General features: G+C 46.5%; 1 protein-coding gene across 1 annotated transcript in view; it reads right to left on the minus strand.

Moving 5' to 3' along the window:
- Positions 1–21842, minus strand: part of BAHCC1 (BAH domain and coiled-coil containing 1) — a 151041-nt gene that overhangs the window by 10154 nt on the left and 119045 nt on the right. The window contains exons 11-16 of the mRNA XM_036757926.1: positions 15929–16128; positions 15422–15558; positions 13901–14029; positions 5901–6012; positions 2261–2525; positions 232–426 (exon numbers count right to left, since the gene is read on the minus strand). Of these exons, the coding sequence (XP_036613821.1) occupies positions 232–426; positions 2261–2525; positions 5901–6012; positions 13901–14029; positions 15422–15558; positions 15929–16128 (1038 nt within the window). The remainder of the gene's footprint in view (positions 1–231; positions 427–2260; positions 2526–5900; positions 6013–13900; positions 14030–15421; positions 15559–15928; positions 16129–21842) is intronic.

The raw sequence follows: 21842 nt of genomic DNA on the forward strand, positions 1-21842 counted from the left end.
TCTCTGAATGCTCCCTGGGCCCCTTATATGCCAGGCAGCCAAGCCATCATGAACAGGACTGAGTTTGATTATGGGGGTAGTGGTGGTGGAGGGTGATATCCTTCACAGCTTCACTGGCGTGTGCCCTCAGCTTGGGGCTACAATGTTGTCATGGTGGGGGGCTGTCCTGTTAGCAGTCATTCCCGCTTTTTCTCCCTCTCTCTGCTGTTCATTGCTTCCTCCCATAGTTACCTAGCAAGCCCTGCCTCTCCTTCTTCTTTTTGGCCTTCTGGTTGGCTTCCATTTTCACCACTGAGGATGGGGAGGGGCCCAATGTTGTAGGACTGACCCCTGTATGGAGGGGAGGGTTTAGGTCCTTGGTTGGAGGTTCACCTCCTAGAAGTCCCTCACAATCCTCACTGTCATAGTCCCCATCCTGGTTTCCACCTGCAAGAAGAGAAGAGAAAATGCTTTTAGCTGGCCCTGGCCTAGGTTCTCAGATAACCTTCCCTTGAGTGCCCATGCTCTGCCAATCAGTCTCTCCTGGGGTTTCTGCCAAGGGCAGAGGCCTTCTTTTTAGAACAGAGGTTCTTAACCTGTGGTCTGTGAACTTATTAAAAATATTTTGATAAATGTATTTCAATATAATCGGTTCCTTTTGCAATCCTATGTATTTTATTTTTATGCATTTAAAAATAGTATTATGAGAAGGGTTCCCCCCTCCTTGTTTTGGAAATAGGCTTTGCCAGACTGCCAAAGGGGTCCATGGCACACAGAAAGTTAAGAACCTTCTTTTGGAGCACCATAGCCTTGTCCTCAGCATTCAGGTCACCAGATTTTGAATGGAAGCATCTTTAATGGGTATGCAATGAAGTTCTCTGTGAGCTGGGGGTGGGGCAGGGATTCAAGGGTGCTGCTCATCTCTTTGACATCTGTTCAAGCCCCACACCCACCTTGTCTTGTAAACTATTTGGTTACTGGTAAGGGAGCAGGAGAGGCTAAAAGAAGATGGGGGCAACAAAATAATGTGGGCCTGGAACCTACACGATGACTCCATCTATGTCTCTGAGGGTCGAGTCAGGGAGTTGAGCTAGAAGGGACCTCAGGGATCATTTGGCAGATGAGGGGCCAGGGCTCAGGGCCAAAGAAATGGAGTGATCTGCCCTGTGTCTTGTTTGGGCAAATGGGGGTAAGGATATGATGAATGGGGTTCATGCCCATCATCTCTGGAGCAGCTATCAACCCACTCTACTTTATGTCCATGGAGGGCAATACACATCATTTCAACTTATCTTCACAACAAATCCGGGAGGCTGAGATCATTAACTCTTTGCATGGCCTTGCCCACTGGGCATGCCCCAGGACCTAGGGTACAGAGCTTCTACCCAGCAGGCATCCTCCTGGCCTTCCAATCTCATCTCATAGCCTAGCCAGCTGCTCCCAGAGAGTACACCTCCTATACAGAGAGACCTTCCTGCTTTCTATTTCCTGGTTCCTCTTCCCTCTTCCAGCCCTCAGAACTTTTCTTTGTTCTTTCCAATGAGAGGTTCTTGTCCCCCCCCCTTTTTTTTCGGTGTGTGTGTGTGTGTGTGTGTGTGTGTGTGTGTGTGTGTGTGTGTGTGTATGTAAGGGGAATAGGTCAGGGGAAGGAGGAAGAGGGGGGGGAGTAAGGGAAAATGGGGAGGAAATATCTATTTGTTCAGTGTTGTGTTTCTTGTGTGTGCATGTGTTGTTTTTCTGGGGCCTGATAACACATCCTGCAGGCTTCCAGGTCAAATCCTGGGCTGGAGATTCACAGGAAGAAAGCTAGGGCTATTTTAAAATCCATTTTCCGAGATGCTTTCCAGGGCCACTTGTTAGGCTTCTGGGATGGGGAAGCAGGAGGAGGGAGGGAGTCCTCAATGAGAACGATAAAGTCGTCCCAAAGGAGATCCTTGCTTTCCGTCATCTCTTTGAGATCGCCTTCCTACTCACTGCCAACCCTCCAACTCTGCCCCCCTCCCCCCGTGATATCCTCTTTTTAGTCACACAGGTTAGCTGCTGAGGACAGCAACAGAGGACACGTTAACCACACCTCTTTTTATGCTCTGTGGCCTCCCAGCCACAATCTGATTTTTCCACCAGTCAAGGGTTCTTCCCTTCTTCCCCTTTCTCCTTCTATCTTCCAGACACTCAGAAGAAGCCCAGAATGCTCTGCCAAACTGGTCCCACCTGAGTTTGGTGGCACAAGGTTCACCTCTCCCTGAAAGTGAAGAGTAGGCCCAGACTTGAGATTACTTGCCTGCCTCAGTTCCCCCTGCTGCTGTTGTGGGCTTGGCTGCGAACTTGGGGCTGTCCTTGCCATCGCTGTCTGGCTGTGGGTGCTTGGCTGCCAAGGCCACCTTGGTGCTCTTGGCTCGAGACAGCTTCTTTTGGATGCGTCCGCCAGGGTTGGCCTCTTTCCGCCGGAAGGGGCTGATGCCAGCTGGCAAACCTTTGTTCCTGACCTTCGGCTTCAGCTGGGCCACTTTACTCTGGGATCCACTCTTTTTACACCGAACCTTCTCCTGTGGAACAATCCATACAGGGAAATCGCTCAGTGCTTGGTCCTCGTTCGCATCTCAAGACCTATAATATGCCTGGCTGGTTTGGTGGGGGAGGGCATTCAGTGATAGAAATCTAGCTTGAGGTTGCCTTCCCCAAGCAGACCAGGCAAATTCCTGTGATGCTAGGCTGTATTACTGGGCTGAGTTTTTTGGAGGCTTGGGCCACTGGTTCAGTTCTCCTTTCCCCTTCCCTCTGGGAAAAGCAAAAAAGCAGCAAATTATCCCAAAGGCCCACTGAACTCTGGCAGAATTGCCCAGCTGTGGCAAATCTCTCCAGAAGCTAAAAATGGCTGGGGGTAAAAGGACCAGCACTCATGTGATGAGGGAAAGGCCAGACCTTGTCTCTCTGTTATGGGTAAAATGGGGTGAGGGAAGGATGTATGGATTTTTTTCTCAGTTTCCCTTTAGCTGAGTGCCCTGCTCAGACTGTGCCAACTCCACTGGAGTCTCACACTTCAAAGGAGCCAAGGCAAAGTCTGGGACTGGGTGGAAATGGTGCCGATCTGTTTGGGCCTTCCCAAATCTGACTACGTCTGGCTCCCTGATGACAAGCTTAAGATTGGTGCTATCAATGGAATCCCATTTTCCCTGCCCTGGCCCATTTTGGATTCCATGTGGGTGGGCAGAGGGGCCAAGGACACCCAGAAAGTTGTGGGTACTGTGGCCACTCTAGTTTACCAAAGTGTCTGGCTAGAGTTGGCTTTTCTAAAGCAAAAGGAAAAAAAAGCTGGGGGGGGAGGGAAGGAGGACACATTTCTGACACACTGAATTGCCTGTGGAGGGCAGTTTAGCATTGCCTTTTCAGATGGGGATAGGGGAAAGAAGAGAGAGGTCACTGAGATGGTGTGAGCGCAAGCAAGAGATTATTGGCTAGAGTGGTCTTGGGGAGGCTGCAGAGAGTGTGGGTCAAGGGGCTGGCTCTGTGTGTGGATGTGCTGGGGAGATGGGAAGAGGGTTTTTAAGGTTTTCAGTTCTCTGAATGGCGGCCATCTGGTTCTTCACTTCTCTAATGACAAAAGTTTTGCAAATGACTCTTATCCTGTAAGACTGAGGATTTGTCACTTTGACCCTGCACCTCCTTACTACTCGTATGCTTAACTGGTGCTATAGGTGGGCCTTGCTTTCCATACTAGATGTGTCCCTGAGGCGTTCTGTGGAAACCCAGTTTCTGTAAATTGAACCGTATTTTAGGTGTCCTAGGGGAGTTTGCTTTTTCTGCAAGGCAACTCGCTCAGGATTTTACCCACATTATAAATCTGGATTTTCCTATATTGGATTTGTTTAAAGTGAAATATATGGGATCATAGATAGAGCTAGCTGGGAAGCCATCAAGTATTACTCTCTTATTTTACAGATCAGACAACTGAGGCACTGAAAGGTTAAGCGACTTACCTATAAGTATTATTTTTTACTCTGGGGATCAAAGAATACAGGGCCAGAAGGGTACTTAGAGATAATCTAAATCCAAAATTTCATTTTTCAGATTGGCAAACTGAGGCTTAGAAAAGTTAAGTCACTGCCAAAGGCTACAGAGATAGTAGCAAAGTAAGCATTCAAACTTGGAGCCGCTGTCTCCAAATCTAGTTCTTTCTCCCTTCCCTTTTCCTTCTCTGTATTTCGTTGACTGGGTCCCCCTATTTCACTCCGTCTCAATGTACAGCAGCCACTCAGGCCCAACACTGCCCCTTCTGATAGCTCAGAATCCCAATCTGTGCTGGTTCCCACCTCCTGAATTGGGCTGGAGGCCCTACCCCATTCCTCAGCAGCTGGGTGCTACCATATTGGTATTGGACTTAGTGTAGGCACCTGATTGGCTTTAGACCTAGTACAGCTCAGAACTCCTGAGCTCAAGTGATCCTCTAACTCTGGCTTCCCCAGTAGCAGCAACTACAAGCCTGCATCAGGACATCCCACCAGTGAACTTCCTATAACACTGCATATATGGATACTATTTCTCATTTTTTTTTATAGATCTAGAAATGGAAAAGACCTCAGAGGTCATCTAGTCCAGCCCCTCATTTTATGGATGAGGAAACAGAGGCTGAGAAGTAAAGCGATTTGCCATAGGTCATAAAAGTAGTTAAGTGACAGAGAGAGGATTTGAACTCAGTTCCTCTGACTCCTAATCCAGGATTCTTTCCAAGGACAGTAGGCTACTGGCAACTTGGAGGAAGGTACTACGTCTTGAATCTTTCTTCTGTAAGCCTTACCGTCTCATACAGTGCCCTGTATATTAAGGAGGTATTCAAATATTTGCTGAATGAATAAATGAATAGCAAATTTCTCAATAAATGCTTCTTTACTGTCTGATGTATTGCTTTCTTAAATAGCTTCAGTTTTTAAAAGTCTATGATCTGTTTTTACAACTAATAATACAGATAACAATAGGTAACATTTATATAGCTCCTACTATGTGGCAGGCACTGTGCTAAACGCTTTACAACTATTATCTTGTTTGATTTTCACAACAACCCTGCGAGGTAGGTGCTATCACTGTCCCCATTTTACAGTTAAGGAAACTGAGGCAAACAGAGGTTAAGTGACTTGACCAGGGCAACAAAGCTAGTAAGTTTCTGAACTCAGGTCTTCCTGATTCCAGACCCACTGTACCGTCTAGCTGCTCAGATTAGACTTTAAGCTCCCCAAGGACCTTAACCTATTTAGTTTACATCCCTTTACAACAAAAGAGGCCCCTTTTCTAGAGAGACGCTACTTTTGATTCTCCAAACCTTTAGCCTAAGAGCAGGGTGAGGGTTGCTGACAATATAATTGCTAAGAGAAGGGAGAAGGAAAGGAAGGAGATGGGAGAGCTGCTGCCAGCCTCCTCTCCCTGTGTGCACATGTGTGTGTATGTGCGTTGGGGGTGGTGTTGGCAGTGACAACATAGCCAGCTGGAAGCTTCATCAGGGGAATGGTCAAAATCCATAAGCTGCTGATAACGGGTTAACCTACTGTAGAGGCCTGGCCCGTAGGATATCTGTACAAGGAAGATGCTCTGTGCGGAGGACTCACTGACTAGGTTGGGAATATTTAAGGGCCGCAGCTCCCAAAGGCACTCATTCTAGCATCTATTTCTGGAATTCCAGGGATAGAGAGGAGTTAGCAACATACCCATGGCCGGTAAGGGGTCCATTAACAATTTAAAAAACTTTAGCCCCCAACAGTCATTCAAAACCTTACAGACAGAAAGATGGTAGAAAATGGAAATGGGAACATGTTCCTTCCATGGCTGCTAGGCTGAAATAAAATGGCATCGCTCCCAAATAACCCAGGGATGACAGAGGGAGGAAATGAGTGTGGAAAACAGACTGAGCAGGAATATAGACAAGGACTTACCTGGGAGTTGAGACTGCTGTAGACCCCCTTATCTAATTTGCTTCTCTTCTTCTTGGGCTCCCCTTCACTCCGTAACTCAGCACACAGGATGCTCAGGCTGGCCTTCACGGATCTGAGACGTGGGGAGGAAGGAGGAAAGGATGATTAAGTCCCACAGGAAGCGTCTTGCCTTGGTAGAAAGAGTACTGGAAGGTGAGTCAGAAGACCCAATTGGGGTTTCTAGTCTTGACCCTGCTATGGACAAGCTACCTAGAAGTAGCAAGGGCAAGTCATATGCCTTCTCTGGGACTCAGTTTTCTCATCTGTAAAATGAGCAAGTTGGATTAGATGCTATCTAAGGTGCCGTCCAGATCTAAAAGTTGATGCCTATGTCTAACTCCATTATAACCAAGGTCAACACCAGAGGCCATTATGGATGACGTAGCAAAGAGTATGCTCACATAAACATCTCACAATGATCAACAGAATGTAAGGGTGGTAAAACAATGAGGGGAGGGATGGGGAGGGAGAAAAGAGAAATAGGGAAATGGAAAGAGGGAGAAACTCCAGAGCAAAAGGGGATGGAACTGAGATAGAAGGAAAAAGGAAACAACTGGGGAAAGAAAATGAAATTTAAAGATTGAGACATAGACTATGAGAAAAGGAAAGAAGAAAGAGCAAAGGAAGGAGAAAGAGCGGGAGGGATGGCTAGTGAGACAGGATGCAAATATAACAAAGAAAAGGGAAAAAAATCTCAGAGAGACAAAAAAGAAGACCCAGAAGGGAGACTAGAGAAAAAGACAGTACAACCTCACTGTCACAAAAAATCAATCAGGGCAAAAATACGACAGATTTAGTACTGAAAAAAGAATAATAACTGATATGTATATGTACGTGCACATACATAAATGTATACATACATTATATACACACATACATATATAGATATATCATATGTGCATATATACACACGGTGTACACAGTAAGGTAGGCCTGTATCTAGGCCTTCCCCAGCTCCTTGACAACAGCCGCTATTTTATCTTTGCTTATCCCAGACCACTGAACACAGAGCTTTGCACATAACGGAAGCTTACTAAATGTTGGTTGATTATTGGATGAAAATTTAAGGTTCCTGCTAAGACATAGTCATGGTCCTTTTAGGCCATTCTTTGAAAGAAGCCCTCCTGAAAAACAGTTGAATGGCTCCCCATCTCATCTGCTCTTAAAAGTATTGCTAGAAATAGACTTTGTTTCCTTTAGGTGGTGGTGATGCAGCTCCCAAGTAGACCACCTGGATCCTCTTCAGATCACCATGGTGCCCCCTGCCAATATATACTGAGTTTTGTCTCTGGAGACAGGTACTAGGATGGTATGGCCAAGTATCTAGGGATGTTCTCTCTTAAGGGGATTGTCTAACTTATCACAGGAAGCTGAGCTCAGGTGGCAGTGGGTATATGTAAAAAGATAGAATGGACCCTTGGCCTCTGAAGATAGCCTTAGTTGGAATGGATGGACTCAAAATGAAGATAGAAGCATTTTTTTTATTCCTTTCTCTTGCTATTTTTTTTGGGGTGGGGGGAACATGGCTAATGCAGAAATTTCTTTTACATGTCTATACATATTTGCAATAGATTTTGTATTTCTTGCCTTCTCTTTGGGTAGGGGAGGGAGTAGAAGGAGGGAAATAATTTAGAATTGAAAAAAAAGAATGAAAAAGTCTCTGTGCTTAAAAGAAAGATAGCTTCATTTATAAAATAGGCAAGGTAAGTAAATGATGACTAAGATTCCTTTTAGCTCACAGGTTCATAACCTTGGGTCTATGACCTTTAAAAATTTTTTTTTGATAACCATATTTCAATAGAATTGATTTCCTTTGTAATATTATGAAATTTATTTTATGCATTTGAAAACATTATTCTGAGAAGAGGTCCATAGATTTCATCAGACTGCCGAGGAGTCTCGGCAGTCTGATGAAATCTATGGACCTCTTCTCAGAATAATGCTCCCACCCTGGCACATCTTTGGACATTTCAAACTGGATGTCCTGCTGGCAACTCAAACTCAATACGTCCAAACCACAAGTGATCTTTTCTTCCAAACTCAGCACCTTCTGTCACCAGGTTCAGTGACTTGGTGTCCTACTCAATTCCTCACTCTTCCTCACCCCACATATCCAATCTGCTGCCAAGCCTTTGTGTTTCTCCCTTGACAGACTCTCACTCTACGATCCCTTCTCTCTACCCTTAGAGACGCCTTCTCATCCTCTCTCCCTCACAGTATTGGAATAGCTTGTCTCACCTCTCTTCCCACTCCAGTACGCCTTCCACACAGCTGCCGAAGTGATAACCCCTTCACAACCTGGTCCAAACGATCTTTCTGGCCTTGTTATTGCTTTCCCTTCACACATTTTCATATGCACCCACCCAACCCTCACTTCTGCTTCTTCCACCCTAGCTCCTTTCAACACGCAGCTCAACACCCAGAGGCTAATACCCTCCTTAAAAATCACCTTGTATCTACTGTATAAAATGTATACGCACACACACACACACACACACACACACATACATATGTACATGTATAGGTTTCCCTGATACAGATAAACTCCTTGAAGGTAGGGATTGTTTCATTTCTGTTTTTGTATCCCCGGCACCTAATTCAGTTCCTGACACATAGTAGGTACTTAATAAATGCTTAATGATAGATGGATTGATTCTGCAGAACACCTCTCGAGGGCAATTTCTTCTAAGAGACACCAACTTTGATGGGCTTGGAGAGCCATCAAGCCAGGAGACAGAAAGACTGTCTCTCCTGGGAGCTGCAATCCAAGATCACAGGATTTCAAAGTTGCAAGGGACCTCAGATGCCATCTGACCCAACATCCCCAGAAAGTGACCATCCAGCCTTTGCCTAGAGATCTCTAGTGAGGGGAATCTACTGCCGTCCAAGGCAACCCATTCTATTTTGGGAGAGCTCTAATTGGTGGGTTGTTTTCTTTAGACCGCATAAATCTATCTCTCTGTAGTATCTAGCCATTGCTACTGGCTCTTTCCTCTAGGGCTAAGAACAAGGCCAATCCCAATTCTACATGACAGGCCTTCAAATATTTGCTTTTGGCTCCTCCTCTGGACTCTCTCCAAGGATCAGGAGTGGGTCACTCACACTCCTCTGCCACATTCTCAGAGGGTTTGAGTTTTGGCTACAGCTTCAGATTGGGGGAGGGAGAGAAGTGGAGGACCTGAGTGTAAGGATCATGCCTAGGGAATTCTGGGTCCCCTAACATTTATCTCCCATCCCCAGTGCTTAGTTCACCACCACTGAGCCACTGGAGAAAGTTTTCCCCTGAGTACTGAGCAGCCCAGAAGATGAAGGGGACACCATCATCTTCCACATTTCAGACCAAGTGCCCACTCACCTCCCACCCCACCCTTCCTCTCCTCAGCCTCCAGCGCTATCACCCTCTGCTCAGCCTGGGACTGGGTGGGAAGAGGCACAAGTGTATGGTGGGCAGTATTATTTTTTAAAAAATAACAAACTTTGAAAGACTTGAGAACTCTGATTAATGAAATGACAAATCATGATTCCAGAAGTAGCTAAAGATAAAGTACATTAGAAATCTCCAGCTAGAAAAGGGATAGACTTCCAATGCAGAATGAGGCATACATTTTTGGACATGGCCATTGTGGGAATTCGTTTTGTTGGACTGTGAATATGTTCTAAAGGGTTTTTTTAAAAATTTTTTCAATGGCAGGGAGGGTAAGAAGGAAGGATAGCTAATAAATTGGTATAAATAAACAAATGGGGAAATGTAATGTACGTTATGGAACCTAACATACATAAATAACAGGTTCTAACAAGTATGTTATAGGTATGTTATAGGTTAGGTCAGCACTGTGGTCAGGTGGGTTTGTATTATAGTCACACCTACAAAGAGCTGTCAACAGGAAAGCCTTGCTTAAAGTTTTCAAAGCCAAGAAGTACTTAAAACTGTGGCTACTCCATATATATTGGGTCCAGTCAATATGTCCTTCCACCTCTCCAGGTTCCAGGTATAAGGGATGCCATTTGGCCCACCTATACTCTAATGGAGACACTTTCAAAGAAAGTCAGTTCCTAAGGCTGGGTTGCCAGGATCCAGGACTCTGGGTCTATCAGAGTGACTCACTTTCCTTGAAGGCTTATGAGATCACAGTCATTTGGTAGGCCTGGGTCTTGGTCTGGCTCGGCTAGGGACTTGAACTGCCCACATTGGCCACACATATGATCACAGGCAGGCAGCTTCACTGCTACACACCACTGCTTAGGTTACTATTCCCAGGTTATAACTGGCCAGCGGTACCCAGACTTTTCCTGATCTTTGTAGCTTTCAAAGGGACCCAGGTGTGTCCATTCACTTTTCCTTTGCTCTAGCTGGAAACGTCCTTGCTTGTGCTGGAGACCAGAGAAGGGAAATGGCTCAATTCCACCATTTGGTCCTCCCTGCATGCTATAGGCCGATTCTGAACCTCTAACCCCAGCTTCTAACCTCAGAGGACAAACCTAACTGGGATCTGCTAGGCAGGATGGGGCCTGAGTTTCCCTCTCTAATCTGGCTTCTTCCTTGATCCTTGGCCTCTGGAGAGGAGAAGAAACAATAGGGCTAGAGATTAAGGGGAAGGGCTGTTGCTAGGAGGAGGCTGTATCACTAGTGGGCTCCAAGTACCTAGTCAAAAGACAAAAGAGGAAAGGGGGTGGGCAGCAGGGAAGAGGGGGAAGAGAAGGAGAAGGAAGAAGAAGAAGAGGAGGAGGAGGAGGAGGAGGAGGAGGAGGAGGGGTGAGGCCTTTAGTAAACTGGAGTCCACTCTACTGGACTGTAGCTTTCCTCTTGTCCTGCTCCTCTTCCCTCTCTCTCTTTCTCTGTCTTCTCTGTTTCTCTCTCACACACCCACATACACACCAGACCTAGATAAACCACACCCACATGCACATGCTATTCACACATATATACAATATATGTACACCACACACATGCACATATATACACCATAAACACATATATTGACCCACCACACACACACAGAACTGAGGCCACGAACCTAGGGTCACAGAAATAGGCTAGGCGCAGGGGTGGGGAACCTGTGGCCTCGAGGCTGCGTGTAGCCCTCTAGGTCTTCAGGTGCAGTCCCTTGACCGAATCCACACTTCACAGAACAAATCCCCTTAATAAAAGGATTTGTTCTGTAAAACTTGGACTTGGTAAAAAGATGGCACCCAAGGACCCAGAAGGCCACATGTGTGGCCTGGAAGCTGCAGATTCCTCACCCCAGTAGGGAGAACAACTCCTTCACTCTACCAAAGAGGAAACTGAGCGTCACAAAACCAGTAAGTGACAAGATTTAAGATGAGGAGCTGCCTGGGGTCCCTCTAGTGACTGAGGAGGCAGAACAGAGAATATGCTTCCTAAAACCCCTGGGGAGGGGTGGGGAGGGTGGCAAGGAGTAGAACAAGGACCTATCCCCGTCCCCATCCCTCCTCCCCCTCCACCAGTGCCATTTTTTAGTCACTAGAGAGCTAATGATTCATACTCTAAGCCCAGGGTGGGACAGTGTCCTCCACAAATCATACAGGTTTCTCATCTGTGGTAGGAGTCATGGGCCTCAAGATCCTCTACCAGCAATGCAGCACATGTTGAAGTCCCTGCCAGCAGGTAGTCACTGGGCTCCTGACACTGTCAACTCACTAGATCTGGAATGGTGCTGTAGTGTCTGGGTCTGGTACTTACTAAACGCTATGCCAGGACCTGGTTTGCCCTTCCAGGACCACTCCAGTTTCCTAACCCTTCCACCCCTGACATTCCCCTCTGATCAAGGAGGGGTGAGGAGCCATCCCTGTACTCTCAAAGCCTCTCGACACCTACCCATTCATTTACTCACTTCCCGTAATTCTTGGTTGGTATTCCCTGTCTCAAAGCTCTCCTCAATCCAGACCATCTTTCATTTAGCTGTCAAGGTGATTGTTCTAAAGGGTTGGTCTGACCATGTTGCCCCATTATTCCATAAACTTCAGTGGCTTCCTATTACTCCTAGGATCAAATACAAAATCTTCTGTTTTGCTTTTAAAATCCTTCATGATCTGCACCCTTTCTAGCTTTCCAGTCTTCTTCTCACATTTTGCTCCTCTCTTCCCTCTGTCACTATCTCCAGTCAATCCTGTATCTATCTTATTTGCACATAGTTGTTTGCATGTTGCCACCTCCGTTAGACTTTGAGCAACTTGAGAGAAGGGACTTTTCTTTGTATCCCAAGCACAGTAATAAATGACTGATTGAGGGAGCAAAAATGGCACTCATTCTTGTTTGCCAATGAGTATTAGAGGTTGGTGGGCCATATAAAGCCACCTCTAAGAACCAGGGTCAAGGAACTGAAGGTGAGGGGATACCTCTACCTTTCCTGTCCTGAAGGGACATCTGCTAGGTCACAATTTGCCAATAACACTTGTGCTGGAACAGAGAGGTATAGCGTCAAGTGGCCACACCAGTGGTTTCTCTAATAGCAGTGGGGAAAGCAGCCAACTCAGCTAGTCAATGCCCTGGGTGGTACTGGTCCAAGGGTTTTGCCACCTAACAGGCTACAGCTGGTTCCGGCCCAATCCATCTTGAGCCTCCTTCCCAGCTTAGGTTGGGGACGACTGGCCTGGGTGGAAAGGACCCAGCAGGACTCTGGTTCGAGTTGTACTATCCCATTCGGGTTCTAGCAGCTCCCCCAAAGTGAGCATAAGGGATAGCTTGGAGGAGAAGCAAAGGTCCCTTGGACCAATGTGTTCTCTGATCTTGGGGATGGGGGAGGGGGATTTGGGAGAAGCTGCTTTGGGACAGCTCCTAGGAGAACATCCCCCAGCCATGTTGGTATAGCCCTGATGCAACCTGAAGCCAATACTAACTTCTCCCCCCTCCCTCCCTCTAACCTTCACTACATTTGCTAATGTTTTGTGACATAAAACCCAGAGATTAATTTTTTTTCTCTGTCTTAATTGAAGGAACCATTTAGTGCAGATTTAACTATTATTACCAAATCATCAGGATTGATGCAGTGCACACACACTCACTCCAATCATGTTTGGAAGAGCTTGGAGGATTTATGCAAATGGGCCTGCCGGGAGAGGCAATTTGTAGCAGAGAAGGACAATTATAGAGGGCCCGGGAGTGCGAGAATGACTGTGCCGGGCGGGTAATGGATAATAACAAAGCGCCAGCAGCAATGAACACCATTGCAGCGTGACCAACGACTTTATACAGCACAGATAAAGAGGCTTTTATGCAACGCGGCCTCACACTTCAGAGGGGGGAGGCCACAGGGCGGAGGTGGGGGGGGGGGAGGGGATGTTGGCTCCAAAACTAGGTGATCAACATCTCAGGCCCCCCTGGTGTTGGTGCAGAGGCACCGACCGATAGGGGGAGCTGGATCCGGGGAGTTTAGTGACTGTGAACATTGGAGTTGTGAGAGGCAGTTCCATCATTCCAACTTCCCGTTGCCACCCCCATTACTGCCTCCTCCTGGGAGGGGGGATGCTGCCCTGTCCTGCCCGGCCACAGAGGGAAGCTGTCTGCTGGGGCCAGAGCTGGGTGGGGCGTGCTGGTCGCTACCCAAGAAGAGGGACATGAAGGTACCCACCTCTTCTGGGTACCCAGCCGGGAACCCCTCAACTAGCAGTTCTACTGATTCCAGATGAACCAACAGGCAGATGCCACACAGAGACCACTGAGAAGAACACAAGGCTAAAGAGCCCCCATATGAGCCACAGCAACAACTCTGAGCAGTGGGAAAGGAGCAAGGCACACACTGATGCAGACACACAGGCAGAGAGGTGAGAGGGGAGATGATCCAAGACAGGATGGTTGATCAGCTCTGCTACATGCCAACCAAATAACTTGACTGGCCCAGAGGGCCCTGCCTAGCACAACTGCAAGCCCTCTGAGCAGACAGGCTTAAGGGATTCCCACAGCAAGGAATTCTTCCCAGCAAGACCACCTAGTGAAGACTCACTTGACTTTTTTGCTGTCACACTTGGGAAGGTGGCTGCCCTGTCGGAGGGTTGGCAGGATGCCAGAGTGCTTTCGTTTCCTCGGTCGCCCTGGCCCTCGCCGAGCTGGGCTCCTGGAGCGCTCATCTCTTCTGGATGGGAGGGAAAGAGTACAGTGAGAACCTTCTGGAGCAAACTGCTTCTCTAACCCAGAACTCTGACCTGCCCCAAAAAACTATGTTCGAAATGCTATGCTAGGTGCTAAAAAAGATCCCTTGCCCTCACGGAATTTACAGTCTAGTTTTAGAAGAAGACACCAATCCAGCTATGATATACAATATTACAAAAGTACATCAGAGAGTTACTTAATAAAGTGCCACTTGTGGCTCAAAGGGGATAGTCATTACCAATAAGGGGGGAATCAGGAAAATTTGTGGACAAAAGTAACTTTTGACTTGGTTAAGCTTTAAAGGGTGGATAGGAATTTGCCAGAAAAAGATGGGAAAGGAGGACATTACAGACCTAAGGAATAGAGAAAAGTTCAGGGCATTTTTTGTGGGGAGGGGAAAGAGTTCAGTTTGGCCAGAGCATACAACATATGGAGGGAACAACAGGAGACAAGACTGGAAAAACAGCAGGTTGGGGGCAGGGTACCACATTTTGGGTGCTTGAATGCCAAGCAAAAGGAGTTAGAACTTAATTCAGTAGGCAATGAGGAATCATCGAAGATTCTGGAGTAGAAGAATGCCATGTCTGGGTCTATGCATGAGGAAAGTTATTCTGGAAGTGGTATGAAAGGTGAGTTATAAAATCCCAGCTTCCCACAAGTGCCTTAATTCAGAACCCTGAGCAGGCCGCTCAGCTGCAAGGCTCGGGTTTCTGAATCAGTCTGCTCCTTCCCTTCCGCATTTCCTATCATGGGTGCCTAGAGAATAAGGAAGGTCACTTAAATAGAGTCACAGAATCATAGTGAAGTTTGGGGTTAGAAAGAATCTTTGAGGTCACCTTGATCCCATCTCCTCCCCTGTATGGGAGGGAAGGCCATCTATGACATCCCTGATGGACGTTCTTCCAGCCACGAGAGGCTCACCACCCCATAAGGCCCTCCATTACATTGGAGGATACCTCTAATTTTTAGAAAGCTCTCAAAAAGGGGAGTTGAACTAGGCAATCCCTAAAGTCTTTTCCAGTTCTTTCTAAGATGAAGGGCTCTTAACCTGGGATCTGTGAACTTGTCTTTTAAAAATATTTTGATAATTGTATTTCAACAGCATCAGTTTCCTTTGTAATTCTATGTATTTCATTTAATGCATTCAAAAATATTATTCTAAGAAGGGGTCCATAGGCTTCACTAGGCTTCCAAAGGGGCCAATGGCTCAAAAAAAATGTTAAGAACACCTGGTCCAGTCTATGATTCCATATAATCCTCTACTCCTTCTCTCTTTTCCACTTCCTGCTATTCCACTCTCTTCTCACATTCCAGGTCCAACTTGATGCCTTGAAGGGCCCACCTCAGCCCCCCTCCAGACTTGCTCCAGACTTACTCATGATCATGCCGCCGCTGCAGCTTGGCCAATTCCCGCTGCTTTTCCTTGTACCGCCGCTGCAGGTCTACCAGTCGCATCCTCATCTCCACCTCCTTTGTGCCTAGTTGGTCGATGGCGGCTTTGAGAGGGCATACCTGGTGAGCAGGGACATGGGAGCCTCTTAGTACGGGGAAAGAGAATACCATGTTATGTGTAATTGAAGGATGGGGAGGCAAGAGCCAATGAGTTCTGGTCATAGGTAAGGTCTAGGGATCCATGGAAAGGTCTCTTAGGGTCTCTCCATGCTGGGTCTCTCAACTTCCTTCTTGTTTAGGAAGGGGAGGGGAGAGAACTGAAGGAAGTTATTCTTGGGATCATAGTGGACCTTCTTCATCAGTCCAAAACTGAGGTCAAATCTTCCCTAGAATAAAATCATGTGCTAGGACATCCCCCTGCCTATTTGCCCTCTTTTACCATCCCCTGCCATGGGTTGCCCAGGGTGATCTAGGAGAATCTTTTACTCACAGGTTTGGTTTTCGGGGTCCATGTGTATTTGCGTCGGAGGATTTGCATTCGGGGTGTGAGGGTGGAGCAGCAGGGCCCAGGAACGGGGAGCCCAGCAGCAGGAGGTCCAGCCTCCAGGCTGGCAGCCTCCGCTAGAGACCAGGCGGCAGCCAGGGTGGCCAGATGTTGCAGGTTGAAGTCCATCAACTCTTCCTCTTCAGCTGGATGGGAAGAAGGTTAATCATATGGGGGAAGAGGAGAAACGAGGGAAAGGGGATGACAGTGGAGGTGGAGAATAAAGAACTTTCAGCCATGGGAAAGCATCCCTAACTCCTTCTCTAACCTCCTACTATTACTAGCTATGTGGCCTTAGACAGGTTATTTAATCTCACTGAGTCTTAGTTTTCCCATCTATAAAATGCAGACAGTAATCCCCACTCACAGGAGTGTTTCAAGGAGTGAACAAAATAATGTATTTAGAGTGTTTTTACAAACATTAAAATGCAATATAAATACCGGTTTTTATTTCCTCCCCTCCTTAATTTGAAAGGTTCCTTATCTCTCTTTTTTTTTTTTTGGAGTGGGGAAGGCAGGGCAGTTGGGGTTCAGCGACTTGCCCAAGGTCACACAGCTAGTAAGTGTATCAAGCGTCTGAGGCTGCATTTGAGCTCAGGTCCTCCTGACTCCAGGGCTGGTGCTCTACTCACTGTGCCACCTAGCTGCCCGGAAAGATTCCTTATCTCAAATACCAGATTAGGGTAAGGAATAAAGGAATGAAGGAGTGAGCTTCAATGACTGTATTTCACATGGCCAGGCCCCGCTCTGTCCCTCTGTCTCTGGGAAAGTCATTGAACCTGTTTGCCTCAGTTTCCCCAACTATGAAATTCAGATAGCATCGAGCTATCTTCCAAGGTTATTGTGAGGATCGTATGAGATATCGGTAAAGCGTTTAACACAGTACTTGGCACAGAGTAAACACTGAACAAATGCTATTCCCTCCCTCCCTCCCTCCCTCCCTCGTCTTGGTTCGTCTCCCACACAAGTGGTTAGTCAAGCAGGCAACTTTGAACTGCCTTGAATTTCAAAGCCTGCTTGACCAGCACCGGGGTGATCTCTTCCATGCCTCCAAGGGCTTGTCAAAAGCTGACCTTATTACCAGAGAGGCAGGCAAGGCAAAGAGATGAAGCTGTAGAGAAGGAACACAGAGGCAAGAAAATGGGGAGCCTGAATCTGGGACCACTACAAACGTTATGCACATCCCAGAGCCTGTTGATATTGATAATATCTGACATCCATAGAATTAATAACAGTAGCTAACATTTGTATAGCACTTTAAGGTTTACAAAGTACTTTACAAATGTGATTTCATTTTCTCCTCACAATAACCTTGGGAGACAGATTATATTATCACCATTCTACAGAAAACTGAGGCAGACAGAGGTTAAGTGACTTGCCCAAAGCCACACAGCTCGTAAGTATTCCGAGCTGCATTAGAACTTAGGTCTTCCTGATTCCAAGCCCAGTGTTCTAACCACTGCACCACTAGGTCATCTGCTAAGATAATGTAGAAGCAGAGGGGCAGTGTGACATAAGATAGAGAGTCAGCTTCTGAGCTAGGAAGATCTGGGTTCAAATCCTACTTCTGATGCATATTGGCTATGTGAGTAGGGTCGAATCACTTAACATCACTATTCTATGCAACTCTCTTAAACCAGAAATTCTTGACCTAGGGTCTGTGATAAGTATTTCATTCTAATTGGTTTGCTTTGTAATCTTAGGCATTATATTTTATGCATTTAAAAACATCAGTTCTGCAAAGGAGGATGTAGGCTTTACCAGACTGCCAAAAAGATCCATGGCAAAGAAAGGGTTAAGAACTTTTGCTTTGGGGCAGCTAGGTGGCACAGTGAGTAGAGAACCAGCCCTGCAGTCAAGAGGACCTGAGTTCAAATCCAGCCTCAGACACCTGACACACTTACTTAGCTGTGTGACCCTGGGCAAGTCACTTAACCCCAATTGCCCTGCCTTCCCTCCTCCAAAAATAATAATAATAATAAAAAAAGAACTTTTGCTTTGAAACCCTACGTCAAGGAGAAGGAGTCGGGGATTCTCCTCATCCAGGAATGCTCTATAGCACAGGTGTAGAGAAACTCCAGATGTAGGTGAAATCACACACGCAGGCCCTATCTCCTCAGAGTTTGCCAAGTATTTTATACCCATTGTCTTATGTGGTCCTCACAGCAACCCTATGAGGTAGGGAGTGCCTATGATAACCCTGCTCATTTTACAGAAGAGAAAGCTTCAGGGCACGGAAGGTAAGTGATTTTGCTAGTAAGCGGCTAACCTGGATGCCAATAGAGGTCTTCATCTGCCCTGTGCTATGGTGCTTGTAGGAGGTATGGGATGCAATGAATACCATTCCGTCATACCTGGGGTAGAGGGGAAGGGGGCGACAGGCAGGGCAGCCGGCTTAGAAAAAAAGAGACTAGTTTGGTTCTCTTGAGATGTGTTAATATCGATAATACGTAATAATCTTGGAGCAGATAGGTGATGGAGTGGATAGAGTACTGGCCCTGAAGTTAGGAAGACCCGAGTTCAAATGTGGCCTCAGACACCGTGTGACCCTGGGCAAGTCACTTAACCCCGATTACCTCAAAAATACATAATAATCTCAATAACACACAGAAGGATGCGTCTAGAGTGAGAGTGTTAGGCCCCATGAATCCACTGATGCCACGTCCCTAATACCACAGGACATTAAGCACCTGCCCCTAGGCGCTCCAAGCTGGGGCAAGTCCTTTGTCCATTCTTGAAGTGTTAGTCTTAATCAAGTAAGGTTTGAAGACCATGCTCCGTGTGTGTGTGTGTGTGTGTGTGTGTGTGTGTGTGTGTGTTCCATGTGTGATGCTCTTCCTCCTGGAAGCCTTCATGGAACACATGTCACAAGCATCACTTTGATATTTCAAGGATCTTTGATTTCGTCATAGTGGGAGCTCCCTCCACAAAGGCAGAGCACAATAATCCTGCCTCTTAAGAGAGTCTTCAAAAGTTGTTTTGCCCAAAAGATACTTCACCTCTTGTCTAACTTTTGATCACAGACTTAGGGCCAGAAGGAAACCTCAGAGGCCATCTAGTCAAATGCCTTTCATTTTGCAGATGGGGACACTGAGGCACAAAGAAGGGGGATTTGAAGCTTGGTCCTCTTGATTCCAAATCCATCTATCTTTCTACCTCATCAAGATACCTGGGATTGAGAAACAAATGCCTGCTATGGAGAGTGGGACATTTTTCGATCACCAAAAATATGTGATTCATAAAATATGTTATATATATTTGGTTCATATATATGTATACACACATATATAATACAGACACACATATATGAATCAAAATGTATTTTTTACTTTGTATCTCTTACAGCTGCTTCCTTTGCCTACCCCTGGTCCTGTGCTGATGTGTTTTTCCAAAACTTCTTTCTCTGCCATTATCAGCTTTCCCCAGGACTCCAGGTTCTTGGGCAGCAGTGCCAGGATACTAGATGGTTTCTTTGTTGGATTCCTTTCCAATCCACCCTCAGTTGGGAGGTTGAAGAAATAGAGCAGAAACCCCCTCCTAGCAGAGAACTCTGCTCTGCAGGGTTTTGCCCCAGGTAGAGAGGTGGGTGGGACAAGCCCGTGGAGGACTCAGAGATCCCTATTCGGTTCTGCTGGTGTGGGAAAAAGGGTCTGCTGTGGGTGACTGCCGCAGGCCCAGGGTGTGGGAATCTGGGCTCCTTCCTGTTCTTGTGGCAATGGGTGCCAAAAACTTTACTATCCTGACTCCTTGGTCCCAGTCTCCTCCTTGTCTAGGTGTTTGCTGTTCTGGGGGCAGCCACAGCTGGATGCTGCCAACCACCATGTAAGCGGCAAAGGTGGTGGTAGGGAGTGGGAACAAGGCTGTGGTCTTTTGCTAGGGGAGGGTTTAAATTCCCTGGTTTCATTCTTCTCATCCAGTCCACTGCTAACCTATTTAGAGACAAGATGCTATTCTTCTAGAGCCTTAGACCCTTATAAAATGAAGGGCAGGGGGAACCAAAAAGTGTTGAGATCCTGAGTCACTTAAGCCTTCTCTGCTACTGGATAAAGCCTCCAAACCAAGCTCAAAGGGCAGACAGTTCACAGTGGGTATGCTTAAGGCTCAAGAATGCGTTTTTGTTTTATATTTGGGGGATGGGGAGGCCCAGACATCCAGGGGTTAAAAATAAAAACAAGGGTGGGCTCAGACCCAAACCGCCCCCATCCCTCTCCACTCATACATCTGTTTGCTTCTAAAATACCAGGCAGTCATTAAGGGGGGAGGGGGAAAGTTTGACAGGGATACTAAAGACTTTTACATAGGAGTCAGTGCCAGGCCATGGTGTTGACAGCCACCCCAGTACAGCCGGCCCATGGAAGGAGGCAGTTTGGGGTCAGAGAGGGGCAGTCTGGCTGGGAAGAGATGGCTATGCCTTCCCAGGAATCCAGCTTTCCCCCTCCTAAGCTGTGAGAAGGCCACATAGATGGGATGGTTCCTCTTGTGTCATTATTTATTACGGGAATTATAATGGGTTCTCCCCCTCTCCTGAGACCATCTCCCAGACTTGAGAACTGCTCTAGTGATTCTAAGAACTTCTCTCCCTAGGGAATTTCCAACTTGTAGTTAGCACCATCTCACATCCAATACCCACTTCTGAGGTTAGATCCTCTCCCTTTGTCCCCACCCCATACATCTTATCTAGTGCAGTGGTTGGATCTAGCTGACCTCCAGGAGTCACTTAGCTCCTTATGGAAAGGGACTATGAAAATGGAAGAATAGATTTTCCTCTGTCGGCATGTGGTTTAAGGTAGAAGAAGAAAGAAAGGAAGAAAGAAAGAAAGAAAGAAAGAAAGAAAGAAAGAAAGAAAGAAAGAAAGAAAGGAAGGAAGGAAGGAAGGAAGAAAGGAAGGAGGGAAGAAAGAAAGAAGGAAAGAAAGGAAGAAAGAAAGAAGGAAAGAAAGGAAGGAATGAAAGAAGGAAAGAAAGAGACAAAGAGAAGGAAAGAAAGGAAGGAAAGAAAGAAAGGAAGAAGGAAGAAAGGAAGAAAAAGAAAGAGAGAAAAAGAGAAAGAAAGAATGGCCATGAATGGAGGCAGGAGGATGGCTTAGTTGACCTTCTGTTGCCCCCTCAAGCCTTAAGGTTATCCTGATAAAACTGGCTCTCTTTCTCTCTCTCTTTGTACTTCCAGGAAGGACTGGTGGGAGATAACTAGAAATAGGGAGAGGAAGCACCTGCAGGATGCCGAGGCTAGGAGGAGCTCATTCCTTTAGGGGAGGGAGGGAGGCTTAGTCCCCGTTGCCAATGTCCACTCAGGCCCAATTCAGTTTTGATTCCCAATCCCAAAGCCTGGGGAAAAGGAGGGGCCAAGTTGAAAAATGGTACTTGAGTTCTAGGGCATAGGTTTCCAAACCTTGGCATCCTGGGACAGGGTTTCCTGAATAAAAAGAGGAAATGTCTCAGGTACAGAGTGGTCAGCTGGCAAAGTGATAGGTCAGACTTCCTAAATTATATAGACCTCTGCATGATGTATGTGCACACATAAACATGATCCCCAGACATCTGCATCTCCACATCCTAGCTTCTTTCAAGGCTCAGTTAAAGTACAGTGTCTTCCCTCTGAGATCAGCTCCAATTTATTATAAAAACCTAGAAGGCTTCACTGGAGATGATGATGATGATAATTAGTATTTAAACAGTGCTTTAAGGGTCACAAAATACTTTACAAATATTAATTCATTTTATCCTCACGGTAACCTGGGAAGTAAGTGCCACTCTTATCCCTATTTTACAGTTGAGGAAACTGAGGCAGACAACAGTTGAGTGATCTGCCCAGGGTCACTCAGCTAGTAACTATCTGAGGCTGGATTTGAATTTAGGTCTT

The sequence above is a fragment of the Trichosurus vulpecula genome, chromosome 4 (assembly GCF_011100635.1).
Source record: "Trichosurus vulpecula isolate mTriVul1 chromosome 4, mTriVul1.pri, whole genome shotgun sequence".
Lineage (NCBI taxonomy): Eukaryota > Metazoa > Chordata > Mammalia > Diprotodontia > Phalangeridae > Trichosurus > Trichosurus vulpecula.